This window comes from Condylostylus longicornis, unplaced genomic scaffold (assembly GCF_029603195.1).
Source record: "Condylostylus longicornis isolate FDR11 unplaced genomic scaffold, ASM2960319v2 ptg000013l, whole genome shotgun sequence".
Taxonomy (NCBI): Eukaryota; Metazoa; Arthropoda; class Insecta; order Diptera; family Dolichopodidae; genus Condylostylus; species Condylostylus longicornis.
This window is the reverse complement of record NW_026577982.1, coordinates 14,615,103-14,629,956: the sequence shown is the minus strand read 5'-3', so window position 1 is coordinate 14,629,956 and position 14,854 is coordinate 14,615,103. Positions and strand designations below refer to the sequence as shown.

The following is a 14,854-nucleotide window of genomic DNA, read 5'->3' as shown; positions in this document are numbered from 1 at the left end:
TAAGCCGTACATCATTTCTTTAATATAATTGTAACATCGATTAGGAAATGTTTAAAAAAATATGCTGAAAGCTAGGTGAGATAATAGGAGGTGTCAGAGTGGGTTAAGCAAGAGATTTAATATTTGATAAGACAAAATCACAATCTATCGAATAAACTGATTAAGTGTGCTAGAAAAAATTACTTTTGAATTTTAAAAATTGAAAATTTTTGACATTTGATTTTGGCGAACTTAATTGTCACAGGTCCTTGCAACTAAAAACAAAACATAGATTAGCAGAATGAGTAAGTTAAAACTGACTGATTAATAAAAATAATTCGTAAACCCCAAATATATAAAAAAAAAGCAAGAAAATACACATATCAATTTATTCCCGGCCATTAGAATTTAGTACACTTTAATGAATGACACACCTGTTCTTGATAATAATGTGACGTAATTTCTCGAATTTTAAATTGTTTACAGGGTTTTTTTTTGTTTTCATTTTCATGCTATAATGTCAATGTCAAAAGACTAAAGTGCTGTTGCTTGGAAAAAAGTTAATGTATTAAAATTTTGAAAATAGCGTAAAACATAGTATTTAAGCTTTATTTATGATAAAATGGGTGAAAACTCTAGTGCCTCAGCATCAAACGATGAATATGAATTGAAAGAAATTCGGAATTTGTTATGGGGTTCAATTAAAGAAGATGTTTTTAGACGATGGTCCCAAGGTAAAATAGTGAAAAATTTATGTACACTTATCAAATAATTGAATCATCACTTAAAGAAGAAATTATAAGCAAAATCTTAAAAAAGGATTTCACTGTTACTTTTTTTGCTTGTTATTTAAATATTTTATAAGAAGGAATGCAAAATTTTTCGAGTAAAAGAAATTACTTTTTATTGAATTAGTTTCAGTTTACATTGAAATTTGCTTTGTACTAACCAATTGTAAGGCAGGCTGGATACAATAAAGTTATCTATGAGTATAATATTGAAAATAATTTTTTCAAGTTAAAAAAACAATATATGTGTATTAAGACATCTAATCTAGATAAAATTAATTTCTGTAAGAAGTGATGTAATTAAGTTCGACTTATTCTATAATTTCTTAATTTAATTTACCAGAAAGCAAGTCAGCATTTTAGTTCTTTTTTATTTTCAGGTTTTGAATTCTCTGATGTTGAACCATCAGCTTTAGTGCAAAAACAAGGTGGTCCATGCGCTGTGATAGCTCCTGTTCAAGCTTTTCTTTTAAAAATTCTTCTAATGGAAACTCCGGGTCATAACTTGAAAGATGTACTTATTTTCTTACCCATTTTTACAGTCAATTTTTAACACTTACATAATTTTAGCTAACTAATGAAAAATGTAACCGATTGTTAATACAAGCTTTGTGTAATATATTAATGAAATGCAAAGTAAATAAATATCGAATCGTATATTTGCCAGATATAAGTACAGAAGCCAAAGAATCCAGTTCTGCTCCAAGTCCTGCGGCAGACGCTGAGGGCAATATTCATAATTCTGTGGAATCTAACGAAGAACATATTGAAGTATGTGTGGGTGTTATAATATGTTATAAAATACAAAATATATTTTATTTTTAAATAATCATTAGCAAATGGTAGCTAAAGAGCGACCAGAATGGACGTCTGATGAATTTCATGACCGATTATCAGTTATTCACTTAGAAACAATTGATGATGTTGAAAAATATTACACCGATAATTTTTACGTACTGACGGGGAAATATGGTGTACTATTGTTTATGTATTCTGTCATTTTAACTAAAGTAAAGTTTATAAAAAAATCACAAGTTTGTATTCTAAAGTTTATTTCCTAGGGTGTTGAAAACGTTCAAACAGAGCTATCTGATACATCAGAGCCATTAATTCATAATACATATGGGTACGGTTCACAGGGTCTAATCAACTTAATGTTAACTGGTCGAGCTGTATCATACGTATGGGATAATGACCAAGATGTTGGTGGTCTAAGTAAGTACACTTTTCAAAATTAAAAAAAAATTCATTGCTGTATTTTTTGAAATTTCGTTTTTAAAAACCTCATGCGACAAATCGAAAAAAATTTTACCATGACCATTAAATATGTACCATTAGTGAATTTTTTTTATTAACTTCAAAACCCGGATTTGTTATATATTTTAGAGCTTCGTGGAATAAATCAGCAATCGGATATTGGATTTATTACATTAATGGAACAAATGCGTTATTGCACTGTAGGTTCATTTTATAAAAATCCTAAGAATCCTGTATGGATTATGGGTTCAGACACACATTTAACAGGTAAGCATATTTGGTAAAATAACTTAATATTTGGTTGACTTTTTTAATTTCAAATTTTTTATTCTATTCTATTCTATTTCATTTCAGTTTTATTCAGTAATGAAAAGAGGCTGGTTTCACCAGAAACACCAAGTGAAATTGCTCGTCGTGTTTTCAAATCCTACGATCCAGATTGCAACAATTTCATACCTACTCCCGTTTTGCAAGATGTGCTTTGTACATTGCATTTAGTCAGTGACCCAGAATAGTAAGTATTTCTATTACGCTTGTTCATATTGCTTACATATATTTATATTCAGATATGCATATATTACGCTGCTTTAAAATTTATTACATTACTTTGTTTTATATTTAGTGTTGCTATTATGCAAAAGAAGTTAGATCCAGAAAATTTGGGAATTATTTTACTCAATGCATTTATGGATGAATTTTTTCCGGAAGATCAACGTTCAATGCCTGACACATTTGATTTAATGCATTATAATGGAATACCAGGATCCAATTTCGGAAATAAGGTCTGAATAACATTAAACGAGATACATTGTATAAATAAATTTAACCTATCGAATTTTGTAGGTCAAATACAACAAAGGTACAGCAATTTTATTGGAGAGTGATTTAAAATTAATGTGTAGCATTTCTAATAACATGTTGACATGTTTACAAACAAAATGGCCAAACATCGAAGTAAATTGGAATGAATCACGGATACCATCATTGAATTGACACAGAAAAATAGTAACGTATGTGAAAAACACTTTTTAAATAGAATTAATTTAAAGAAAAAATAAACATTCAAATAAAGTAATAAATTTAACAAAATTAATGAAATACAAGAATCTAATAATGACAAATGCTAGTATAAAAATAGAAAGGTGTTTCCTTGTTATGTCTTAATTCCAAAACTAATAAAAATTTAAAGCATTTAATTTAGCTCACACGGTCTGTAATAAATTGATGTAGAAATTAAAGAACTACAGTTTTATATTTTACCTACAGCTTGTTGATTCATTTTACATTATCAACCATCCTAGTTATGTTGTATAAACATATTTGAGAAAATTTTGTGATTTAGATGAAGCAAGGAAACTCCAATTAAAAAAAAAACAACAAAATAATTTAATAAAAATTTTAGTGATTGTTTCTAAAAAAAAATAGTTTTTTTTTTGTTTTACTCTTTTTTTTGTAGCTGTTTGCTTTTCATCAATTATTATTCTTAATAATAAGTCGAAATCTGAAAATAACATTAAAAAATATAAGTATGAAAAATTTAGTACCTTTTAAATTGTATGTATTACACAATATTATGAATTTGACTAATTTCCTACTAGTATTAAATACAGTAATGTTTTAAAGCATATTTCGTTTAAAAATTGTAAATTCGTTTTAAGAGCTATCATAAGTTATAAAAAGTTCATAATCTCTAAAGGCATACTTAAATAAAACATGTTTTTTTACTCAACGTGTTATTTTGATAGTTTGTTAAAATGTGGCCTAATATGTATTAAAATAATTATTTATCTTCAATTGATCGGAAATACAAAAAAAATTAGTTTAAAAGGATCCTTATACAGTAAACAAGCAAAAACTTTATTCGATTTGAAAATTTTATAACATAACAAAAATTTGTAAAAAAAATAAGATTGTAAAAATAAGTGTTTGGCTTATTTTACAATTAAATAATGACTATAAAAAAAGCATTATTGAGACTATAAATGAAAAAGTAGAATATTTTAATTAAGTTCGATATCTGAGATTAAAAAAAACACATATGTATACGCAAATTATTATGTATTCAAATTATTGTGAAAAACACAGGTACGCAAATTGTTGTGCATTCAAAAAACTAAAATTAATTTCAAAAGCCAGAATGATTATTTTAAATATGGGTTTCTTTTTAGAAAAGAATTCCCATTTTATTTTTATTCAAAGGAACACTATGAGTTTAGTATTTTTATAATATTTTTAAAATTAATTAAATAAGAGTTATACATTTATTTTTTTCATGAATAAAATGAAAAATTTTGTCTTTGAATTATTTTTTGTTTTAATATCCTTTTCAATAGCATGCTTTCTGATTTTTAATCTGATTATTTTATATTCTTATATATATTTTATATAAAAAGAATGAAACTTTGCGCTCAGATAACGAATTTTATTAAGATATAATGAAAAGTAAATTAAATAGAGATGTTGGCTAGAATTGAATTATGAAAAATAAAATCATCAAAAAAATACATTTGTATACTGTGACTCAAATAATTTATGTGACTATGTGTTTCTCTTTTTTATTTTTTCAATTTGACATCAGTTGCAATTTGTTCAATACTGCAATATAAACGTTTTGTTAAAAGAAAAATCTTTTGGAAATTTTATGTTTAAAAATTTATATATTGTTTCAATTTTCTTAAAACTAATATCAAATGAAAAATTATAACAAATTAATTGAGTCACTATGAATATTGTAGTTTTAATTGAATTATATGAAACAACTCAAAAAAATATAAAAATAATATAAGGAGTCTATTATAATTGAAGCAAACGCGAATTAAATTTAAAATAAATAATTTTTTTTGTTAGTTTTAATCATAGAATATTTTTTGTGTATGTAATTTGTTATAATTATAATTTAACAAAAGAAAAATAAAACTGAAATAGGCTATTTATTATAATTATTTTTGCCATTTTTTCGAAAAACTAATAATGAAGGAAATTAAACATTAAAAAATATATATTTTGAAAAAAAGTATTAAAATTGTTTTTTTATTTATTGTTATCTATTTTGCCTATTATTCGAAGTGTCCCCTGTTTTGAAATATTCTTTTAAAAATTTAGGTGCCATTCCATTGAATCCATACATTAAATTTTGGAACCTAGAAACTTAAATTTTCAGTTTCAATGTTCTTTTTCAGGTTTTTATTTTAGCAACTTCTAAAAGTTTTTAAATTTTTAATGCGTCGATTTAGAAAGTTTGTGAATTTATGAAATTGTCCGATCATAATGTGTGCCAGTATATAAGTATATTCGATTTGTATATTCCAAAATATCTATACATTTGCAGGCAGATAATAAGAAATTTGTACAAGACGTTGGAAGATTATTGAACAAAAAATATTTTAAAAAATACAGTTAAAAGGTGACATATTTTATTCATCATGCTAAAGCTAAATATAAAGTAACTAATGATTTTAAAAGATCTAATAAATATATTATATGCAATTAATATTATGGAAAGTTATAATAGGCCAATATTTACCACATCAGAAATTAATGAGAAAAGTGTTAAAAATAAATGTTGAAATTTACTACTAGATTTTTTTTATTCATTCAGTAATTAGATTCACTTTTTTGATATGTTGGTAAATCAATTAAATTTTAATAAATTTTATCACATATTAAAAAAAATTTTAAGTATTGAAAAGGGAAAAAAACAAATTTAATGCATAATTTATTTTCCTCATTTCCGAACGATTACGAGCATAAACTAATTAGGTAACATTAAAGTGTATATACTTATATATTATATTGTATAATTTCACCAACACCAAAATAATTTAATTTTCCTTGTTTTATAACAGTTGAAAAGAAAATTCAAATGTGCATGCGTAAAATGCAACAAGTTTATGCTTTTGAAAAGGAGAAATTTTATATTTCTTATCTTTAGCATCGTATATCAATTTAGGGTAGCAATCTATAGTAACTTAACAAGGTTCGGTTAGAGAAGACGATTTTCTTATTTTAAAAATATTAATCTCTAAGAATAAAAAATATGTAATATAACTTTAGAGCACAATAATAAAATTCCAAATAATATTAAAATTAAAAAAAAATAATTGAGTAGATCAAATCTAATATTATTTACATAAATGTAGCTCCTTATCTTCTTTTATTTAAAAGAAAAGTGGTGAAATAATATTTTAGTTAATAAACGTGAAAAATTAACGGTAAGCCGCTTGTTCAAGTGGAATATCATTATTTATTACAAAAAAAAAAAAAGGAAGAAAAAATTACATCATGCATACATTATGTATGATGTGAGAAGGATTTTGTAAATATGCTGTTAATCTATGATGTAATACATTCTTTTGTGTTTTTGTTTTTTTTTTTGTAATTTGTTTTTTATGTATGGTATCATTGTAAATTTTAGGAAAATAAGTGCTTTGCATATCCTTACAAAACTATGACTATTATTCTTAAATGGTTAATATAAACTATTATTTTTATATGATTTGAATACTTTTTAATAATAGTTATTAAATTTATAAATAAATATTAAATGAATTAAAATACATAGTGTATGTATAGATTTCTGTTATAGTAAAAAACATTTATTGTAGAATTGATACAATTACAATTTTTAGAATTTACAATTTTTTACAATTTACAATTATTATTAATTTTTAAATACAATTTCAAAAACAGTATATTGTTAACTTATAAAATATTTATAAACTTGTAATTATCCATGCAAATTCGAATCGAAAAAAACTAATCGTGGCAACAATTAGATAATTACTGTTTTGTAATTTTAAATTTATTTAATAAGAAAAATATAATTTTTTGCTCATGTTTTTTGATAAAATTATTTATTAAAATTTTTTATAACCATTTATAATTTTTGAAGTTCAATTATTTTCCTTTCATAATTCAATTAATTTTGCATAAAAAGTTAAAGTCCATTCCATCTTTACAAAAGAAATTGTGATATTTTTTTGTTTCTAACGTTATGAATATAAGTACAAATTGAAATCTTGAATAAGTACAAATTGAAAGCTAACTATTGAGGCCACATAAGAAAAATAACATTTCCAAATAAGTTTTTGAAAAGATATACGAATGTTCTACATGATTTGAATTAAAATAATGTATAACCGAAATATTATACAATATTACGTGAATGCACGATTGTAAGTTACATTGCTATAAGTTACGTTGATTATAAGTTACATGGGTTTTTTCAATTTATAAGAATACTATTGCTGTTATTCGAAATATTTTGTTTCTTAAGACTAAAAATTTTTTGATTAATTTCAATTTTAAGCAAAATGAAAAGAAAATCCTTTTGAAATATTCGAAGTATTATATCAATTCTATGATATACAAAATTCCCACAAAGTTCCTTTAGAAACTATTCACATGATAGTTAAGTTTCAATAAGGAGGATATTAGATTGCATAAATGTCAATAATTGGCAAAATATTATTAGTTGAAAAAAAGAAAAGAAATATTTTAATTTTCCATTATCTTTTGTAATGGCCTTATATAAATCCTTTTATAGGTCATTCTTAATTATTTTTATTTAATTGAAATACATAAATTATGAATTTATTTTTGAAAAAAATATGGCACATGTGGGTTTATCAAAACGAAAGATTTTCCGCTCCAAAAATCCGACAATTTTATATAATATATGTATGTAGTTTATAATTTATAACTTCTTTAAATTTTTTTTTTTCATTAATTAATTTTATAATAAATAAATAGATATAAACACATCTATACATATAACATAATATAATATAAGTAAATATGTAAGTAAATATGTATAAATATGTAATAGTTTATTATTGTGTCAAAATCGTTATTGTATATATAAATTTCCCTTTTTTTGCAAAGGAGATAATGCGAAAAACATGTAACGTATGTTATGTTTTGCGTAGGAATAACAAAAGAAAGTGAATTGTATGAAATATTACTATATTCAGCATTTATATATATCTATATACATATATATGTATTTATTTGTAAATTTCCCAATTATAATAAAAAAATTGCACATATAGAAAGTCTCTTCGCATAAATATGAATTAAGTTAAAATAGTTAACCGAAACCGGCGTTTATGATAAAATTTACTTTCATTCTACAATAATCATATTTTTTTAAAAAAATTTATGTATTCATTGCAACAATAGTAAATTAGAGATTTTATTTGGAAAGTGAATTTTATTTTTTCCCTATTATTTCCCTATATATGCATTTGTGATGGAAAATTTGTTAGTACACCTTCTTCAAATTATATACAATAATTTTTATGTTAAAGCGTGAAACTATTAATTAAGGTATCTTGTGTGTCACCAAAAATAATTATGAAACAATTTATAGATATTTATATATACATATATAATATGCATACGTAAAATAAATGAGGATTTAAAATTTTTCGTAATTCTGTACATCTATAGTTATGGTTAAAAAAGAAATAATCAATTTTTCTATTGATATGGTATTCAAAATAAATTTATGATCATAGTTAAACATCCTTAATGTATTTATTCTATATATAGAAAACTTGGACATGATACGCTTTATATCCAAATATATTGTAAGTCCAGTACATAACAGTGACGTGTTCAAAAAAAAAAGACTCAATTATTTTAATCATAACATTTGCATATACATATGCATGTCAGTGCAAAATATCCTAATAAGAATGTTTTTTTTGCATAGTTGCTATACTTTAAAGTAGTTGATAGCAGCATTTGAAAATGAAACATTGTTTTTATTAAAAAATTAATAACTAACCATTCCTCTCAACTACTTCTTTCTATATAGAATAATGCAAATGGTAGTATTATATATATATATACTACCGTGTTATAATATATTTAAACTGTTATATGTGCTAAGATATAAAATTTTATTGTTAACTGATAATAGCATAATTCTTTGGAAAAATACATTCCCCGTCCACATTAGAACTAATATATATATATAAAAAATTATATACATTCATGTATGTACGTATTCGTATGTTAATTTTACATTTATATTTTCAATTATTTTTATTCTTCTGCAATATTTATTGTCAGTTGGCAATCTTATTTTATATTTATTATTATCTATTATATTTATTAAGTTCAATTTTAAAAATCTAAATAGTTATAGTTTAAAACACATTTTATAATGTTATACATGTATAATAGAGAGTAAAAGTTTATTTTTACAAGATTATGTATTTTAAAATTTAACTTTTATAAATGTACATTTACAGTTATTTTATTATTCGAAATAACATTCACAATAATGTTAAACAATGTAAAATATAAATTAAGCCTGTACAAACAAAGATCTACTATACAATATGAGCACCTTACAGTTATTTTGTAATGCTTACAGGTGTTAAAAATCAAAATTAACAAAAACAATATTTAAGAGTTAAAAAGACCAACAACAATCTAAACTATCATTAAAATTTGTTTTTCGATTGTGTTTTGTTTATTTTCTCTCATTTTTACTCAAAAATTCACCACCTGAAATACAAATAAAGTTAAAAGGTAATCATAATAAAAAAAAAACAAGAACAATAGCAAGAAACAAAACTGTTCTGTTACGAGTATTGTTAAACTTATACCTTACTACTGTAGTAGTAGGTCTTTATAGTAACTGCATGTATTCATACATATATATATACTTAATTACTATATTATATTTACATAAATGCGAATACAAAAATACATTAGTTATAATAGCGTTGTTATTTTTTATTATGTATGTATGTATGTACAAACATACTACATATATTGAATTGAGCAGCGACAAAATAAAATTTTAACCGTGATATTAAAATACATACATACATCTATACATATTGGTATATATGTATATGTATTTGAATATAGTTTTAAATGTAAGATTTTAGTTATATTTTTTCTCATTATTATTATCGTCGCTGTTGTTTTCTTTTCTTTTTTTTTAACTAACAATCTCAAATAATATCGGTTATATCGCATAACAGTTTTATTTTAGAGTTCATTGCGTGAAGTTGTGTTTTAATTTTTTTTTGCATATTTTCGTGAATAAATTCATTTTTCTTTTTCACATTTTTTTGTTTTCGGTGATTATAAATATTTTTATATTGTATGCAAACTTTAACCATTAACAGTGTTTATTAAAAATAAAAAAAAAATTATTTAAGTACATGTTAATTACCTACATGTTTGTGTAAATTTAACTACCCTGGCAAATGATTATTCAAAAAAAAATATTATGATACTAAATTGAAATAAGTATTGATATAAAGATAAATTATTAAAATAAAATATAAAATTTAAAAACTGTAATTGGTTGGTGGTGGTGGTGGTAAGTTAAGACGAGTATATTAAAATTTATTTAAATTTGATAAGAAAAAAATTAATAAAATTAATAATAAATGAAAATTTTCAATAAATAATTTAAAAATTTAAATAAAAGAAATTTATCTACTTATATACGTACATATGTAAGTTCATAATTTGAAATCAAAATAATAAGCATGTTTCAAGGTCATTTAATTTTTTATTTAATCTAAAATTGTAAAAAAAATATTGTTAAAAAAAAATACTTATGCCGTTTAAGTATTTATGCCGTGGCATCTACTTAATTTTATTTTAAAATGCTTCATTAACCTCAGTCATCTTTATGGGAGTAATTTTTTGTGTTATAATTAAAACAAGTGTAGCTATGTGTATATAATTAAATAAAATAATTATGTTAATGTATGAACAATTTACACACTCTATATACATAAGCAAATTAATGTAATATTAATGTAATTTTGTATATTTTAAAATTAGAAAAAAACATAAATAATAAAAAAAACTACTAATTTTTTCGATTTACAAAATTTACATACCAAAAAAAAAATAAAATTTTTTTTAATTAAAACCAGTAAATGAGGTTCTATATGTATAATAAATAATTATGAAGAGGAAATTATTGTTATACACATATTGGGTGAGGCGGATGTTCGCTTTTTATAGTAGGTATACTTATTAGATATACATACATTAAAATTTTTTGGGGCTTTTCGCATTTATTTAAAATTAGATTTGAAATAAATCTGTGAATTAAACACTACTTAAAGATTATAAAATAAACCTTTATGAGTAAAAACAAATTTTTCAATTATAATACAAATTTTAAAACTCAGACACAAAAATGCGATGAATCACTTTAATTAGCATTTATAATAAATACTGTTTTTTAACGACTTAATGCATGGTTATTTTTTTCACATTAACTATACATATACATATATGTAAGATTTATAGAGAACTTTAATCAATTAATGAACATTTTAAAATTTTTATCACATTTTGTTTTTTTTTTTAATTTATACAATAACCGACATTGATTTGTTAAAATTATAAAATATTTTTCAGTTATATAAATTTATAATGTCTGTGCTACAATACTAAAGAGATTTTTATATAAACTCAATATTACAAAAACATAATGTGATGTCTTTGCAATATATTTTTTACTCTGTTATAAAATTTTGCTACATTGCGAGAAATTAACAATATTAATAAATACAATTGACTAGGATAATTCGTTCATAAACAAAAGTGTTGACTTTACATCGCGATATGCTGCGTTTTTGAAAAGGTCAACTATATTTGCATTTGATTTTATGCAAAATAATTATGTTGCTTTGTGCAACATCAATTCTCGTAGTAGTAAATAAAATAATGGTAGTAATATAAAATATAAAGTAATATAAAGTTATATAAAATATCGCAAAATTTTATATATATATTGCAAAAAATAAATTATGTATTAAACGTAAAATGAAATATATACATACCTGTAGGAAACAGAATGGTTCTACAAACGAATATTGATGGTGAAATTTTCGAGAACCATCGATTTAATCGAAGAATTGTTGAATGTAGATACTTTCATTTTTTTCATTTTATCGCTTTGCATCTCTTTTATAAAAATCTTCAAAATTCTACTTAAACTTAACTTTAGTTGCGTTTCGATTACGTACCAATAAACTTCTTATTTGATGCGATCATTAATAATTTGTTTATTCAATATAACACTAAATATATAAAGATATTAGGATTATCATTGCAAGTGTAATATCACATATTACGTATAGTGATTTCATTTAATTACCTTTATATATTAACTGGTTTTAACTAATAAATTCTGCATATAAATTGTAATTAATTTCGGGGGAAATACATATCAATTATTATTCTATTTTTATATTTGTATTTTTAGTTTTTAAAGATCTTTTAACTTTTCAGTTACTATTCTGCTTTTTACAAATTATATAACTTGAGATGATGACTGAGGTTAATTATATTGTTAAGCTGTAAGAAAATAAATAAGTGAATTTATAAAATCTAGTTATGTCTTTTTTTCTTGTTATTTATTTTAAATTGACATACATACATAAATTATTTAAAAAAAAATAATACGATAAAAATGTGAATGAATTCAAAATTAAATAAACAAATTGTACAATAAAATTCAAGTAAAATTAAATATTATAAAATTGAAAGTGCAAAACTTAAGAATAGTTCAAGTTTAAATACAAAGTTTATTATTTTAAATATAAAATTTTTAATAAATATTACAAAATATAATCAAATAAATGCATTATAGATGCGCTAAGTGAGTTATAGCCTTCGATATAATATTTTTAATATAATGGTAAATCTATGTATACATGTCAATATGTGAGTATGTTATATAATAATAATAATAATAATATTAGTAGAGATTATATGCTGCTAATCAACTTGTTTTTTATTTCATATCTTCAAGTAACAACCATATAATGACTTGCTGTTATTTGAAAAAATGAATCACTTATATACTGTATGTACACATTTAGTTTTTAATTTTTAAATAATATTTTATTTTCAATTATGTATTTATTTAATGAACTACATAATTGCATTAGATTTGCATGGTAAAGGTTAATATTATGTAGATAAATAATCATAATTTATTTTACCTCTTCCAAAAGATCAAATTCTTTTCGTCTATTCTTAATTTTGGATAAACTCGCAAATATAATGTGTTTTCGTGCTTGTATAATCAAGTATACCAGCAATTACATAATATGTATAAGTATGTTTTAGAAGATTTTACTGATTCTTTGCAAAATTTTCAATGAATTTCATTTTGTATAAATCGGAATTCAAGAAATCTTTCCAAAAATTTCATGATATTTTGCAAAATTAAACTTTACACATGAAGTTTAACGGAAACTATATTTATGGTAAAAAATGCGTAATTAAATTTGTATGTAAAATGTGTAAAAAAATTGTACAGAAACAATTTGTTAATTTATAAATTTGAAAATGTATCGCAATATAGTTGTGAATTAGCAATAAAATGATAATTAAATGACTACGTTTGATTTTTGAAAACTTTTTAAGCTTACATACTTTTATACTTATATACTTACATATACATATAAAAGACTGTACGAACATGTTAAGAGTTATAACTTAAAATTTAAGTTTTACAGCTCTGTTTCATTATGAATTTTAATGATAATTATATAATAATTTGTTATTAGTCTATTGATCGATATTTTTAACATTAAAATTTGACTTTATTTTCAAATATTCATTCCGAATTTTTAATTGTCGGATTTCGAATTTAAAATCATTACAGTGTCTTTAAATTCCATCACGGTAACAAAAACGATTCCACCTTTAATAAGGGTTAATACATGATTATTCTTAATTTTAAAATGTCCACTGTTTGTACTGGTAACTGATCTAAACTCTTCTTATACATTTTAAATTTTCAGTTAATTAAAATAACTTTTTAATTATTTTATTTTATAATATTTAAATACATACGTACATACATACACATCAATAATTAATTTAACAAAAAATCAAGCTTAATTTTTTTTTTTTTTTCAAATATCCAGAAAACTAGCTTAATCGAGAAATTTATTCAGGTGTTTCGCAATTTTATATCTTAAAGTTATTTTCTATGCAAACATTTGTATGTATATCAAAAATTAAGCTTGACAATACCCTATATATATACGTATATATAAAAAAGTGATATTATATTATGTAGTCGCTAAATAAGAGTTATTTAAGTTACTGGCAATATGTGTAGTTTAAGCAATTTGCAAATTTTCCGGAAATTCCGTGAAATCTCAAATATTTAAGTATAACCTGTTCGGAATTTTAAGCTACGAGAAATAGCTTGCAAAGCAAATTATGTAAATTATAAAATATTTTTTTGTAAAATAATAAAGGAAATCCATAGTATCAATAAAATAAATTTAAAATAAATATACTTGGTAACTGATATAATCATAAATCGAGTGTGTTGCAAAATTTGTAATTTCTTAAAATTAAATAAAATTCTGTGCATTTTTACAGAAATCTTGAAAATTTTTCGAATAAAAATTTAGATTTAATTATATTCACCATTGGTGTTAAATTACCGAAAATTTCAAATAAATTCTGTTAATATGAAAAAAAACATTATGTTAATTAAATAAAATTAAAGAATCATTATAATTAAATTTTAATATAATTCGAAGGATATTAGACACATTTAATGATCTGCTACATTCATATAAATATTTGTGCTCATACTTCCTTATTAATATTGTAAAAAAATATAATAACATAAAGTTGAATGCATGTAACGTATAACAATTCCACATATACCTATACTATCGATTTCTAGAAGTAAATGTTTTATACACATGTAAGTCTATATTGATATTCAATCACAGTAATTAGTTTTGGAAAGCTTATAACTCAATCTAAATAAAAATACTAGTTTTTTTTAATAAATTAAATAT

The 14,854-nt window shown here is 22.4% G+C and overlaps 2 protein-coding genes across 8 annotated transcripts in view; both read left to right on the top strand.

Annotated features, from left to right (window-relative positions):
• Nucleotides 1-517: 517 nt before the first annotated feature.
• On the top strand, nt 518-4,956 carry LOC129605392 (ubiquitin carboxyl-terminal hydrolase MINDY-3 homolog). 3 transcript variants are annotated; one of them, XM_055515130.1, is made up of 10 exons: nt 518-713; nt 1,148-1,281; nt 1,338-1,538; nt 1,604-1,777; nt 1,829-1,982; nt 2,154-2,291; nt 2,379-2,538; nt 2,647-2,806; nt 2,868-3,034; nt 4,603-4,956. In XM_055515130.1, the coding sequence occupies exons 1-9, from the start codon at nt 602-604 to the stop codon at nt 3,015-3,017; spliced, it is 1,383 nt and encodes a 460-aa protein (XP_055371105.1). In that variant the 5' UTR covers nt 518-601; the 3' UTR covers nt 3,018-3,034; nt 4,603-4,956. The 3 variants fall into 3 exon arrangements, with proteins under 3 accessions (XP_055371105.1, XP_055371104.1, XP_055371103.1); XM_055515129.1 differs by lacking the exon at nt 4,603-4,956 and adding an exon at nt 3,481-3,582; XM_055515128.1 differs by lacking the exon at nt 4,603-4,956 and having other exon boundaries at nt 2,868-3,435.
• A 1,387-nt stretch (nt 4,957-6,343) lies between these two features.
• The window catches only part of LOC129605277 (uncharacterized), a 43,224-nt gene continuing 34,713 nt past the window's right edge, over nt 6,344-14,854 (top strand). For 3 of the 5 annotated variants that reach the window (XR_008696707.1, XM_055514930.1, XM_055514926.1), the window contains exon 1: nt 10,306-10,371. The gene's annotated coding sequence lies outside the window, so the exon portion shown is untranslated. Of the gene's footprint in view, nt 6,364-10,076; nt 10,127-10,305; nt 10,372-14,854 lie in introns of those variants that run through there. The other 2 variants (XM_055514928.1, XM_055514927.1) reach the window with 2 other exon arrangements.

What these genes read in the sequence shown, in the direction of transcription:
- LOC129605392 (XM_055515130.1), top strand. Translation starts at nt 602, where the DNA reads ATGGGTGAAAACTCTAGTGCCTCAGCATCAAACGATGAATATGAATTG. An exon ending in ATTCTGTCATTTTAACTAAA is followed by an intron (nt 1,778 to 1,828) that starts GTAAAGTTTATA and finishes TTTATTTCCTAG; the next exon opens with GGTGTTGAAAACGTTCAAAC. An exon ending in TTAGTCAGTGACCCAGAATA is followed by an intron (nt 2,539 to 2,646) that starts GTAAGTATTTCT and finishes TTTTATATTTAG; the next exon opens with TGTTGCTATTATGCAAAAGA.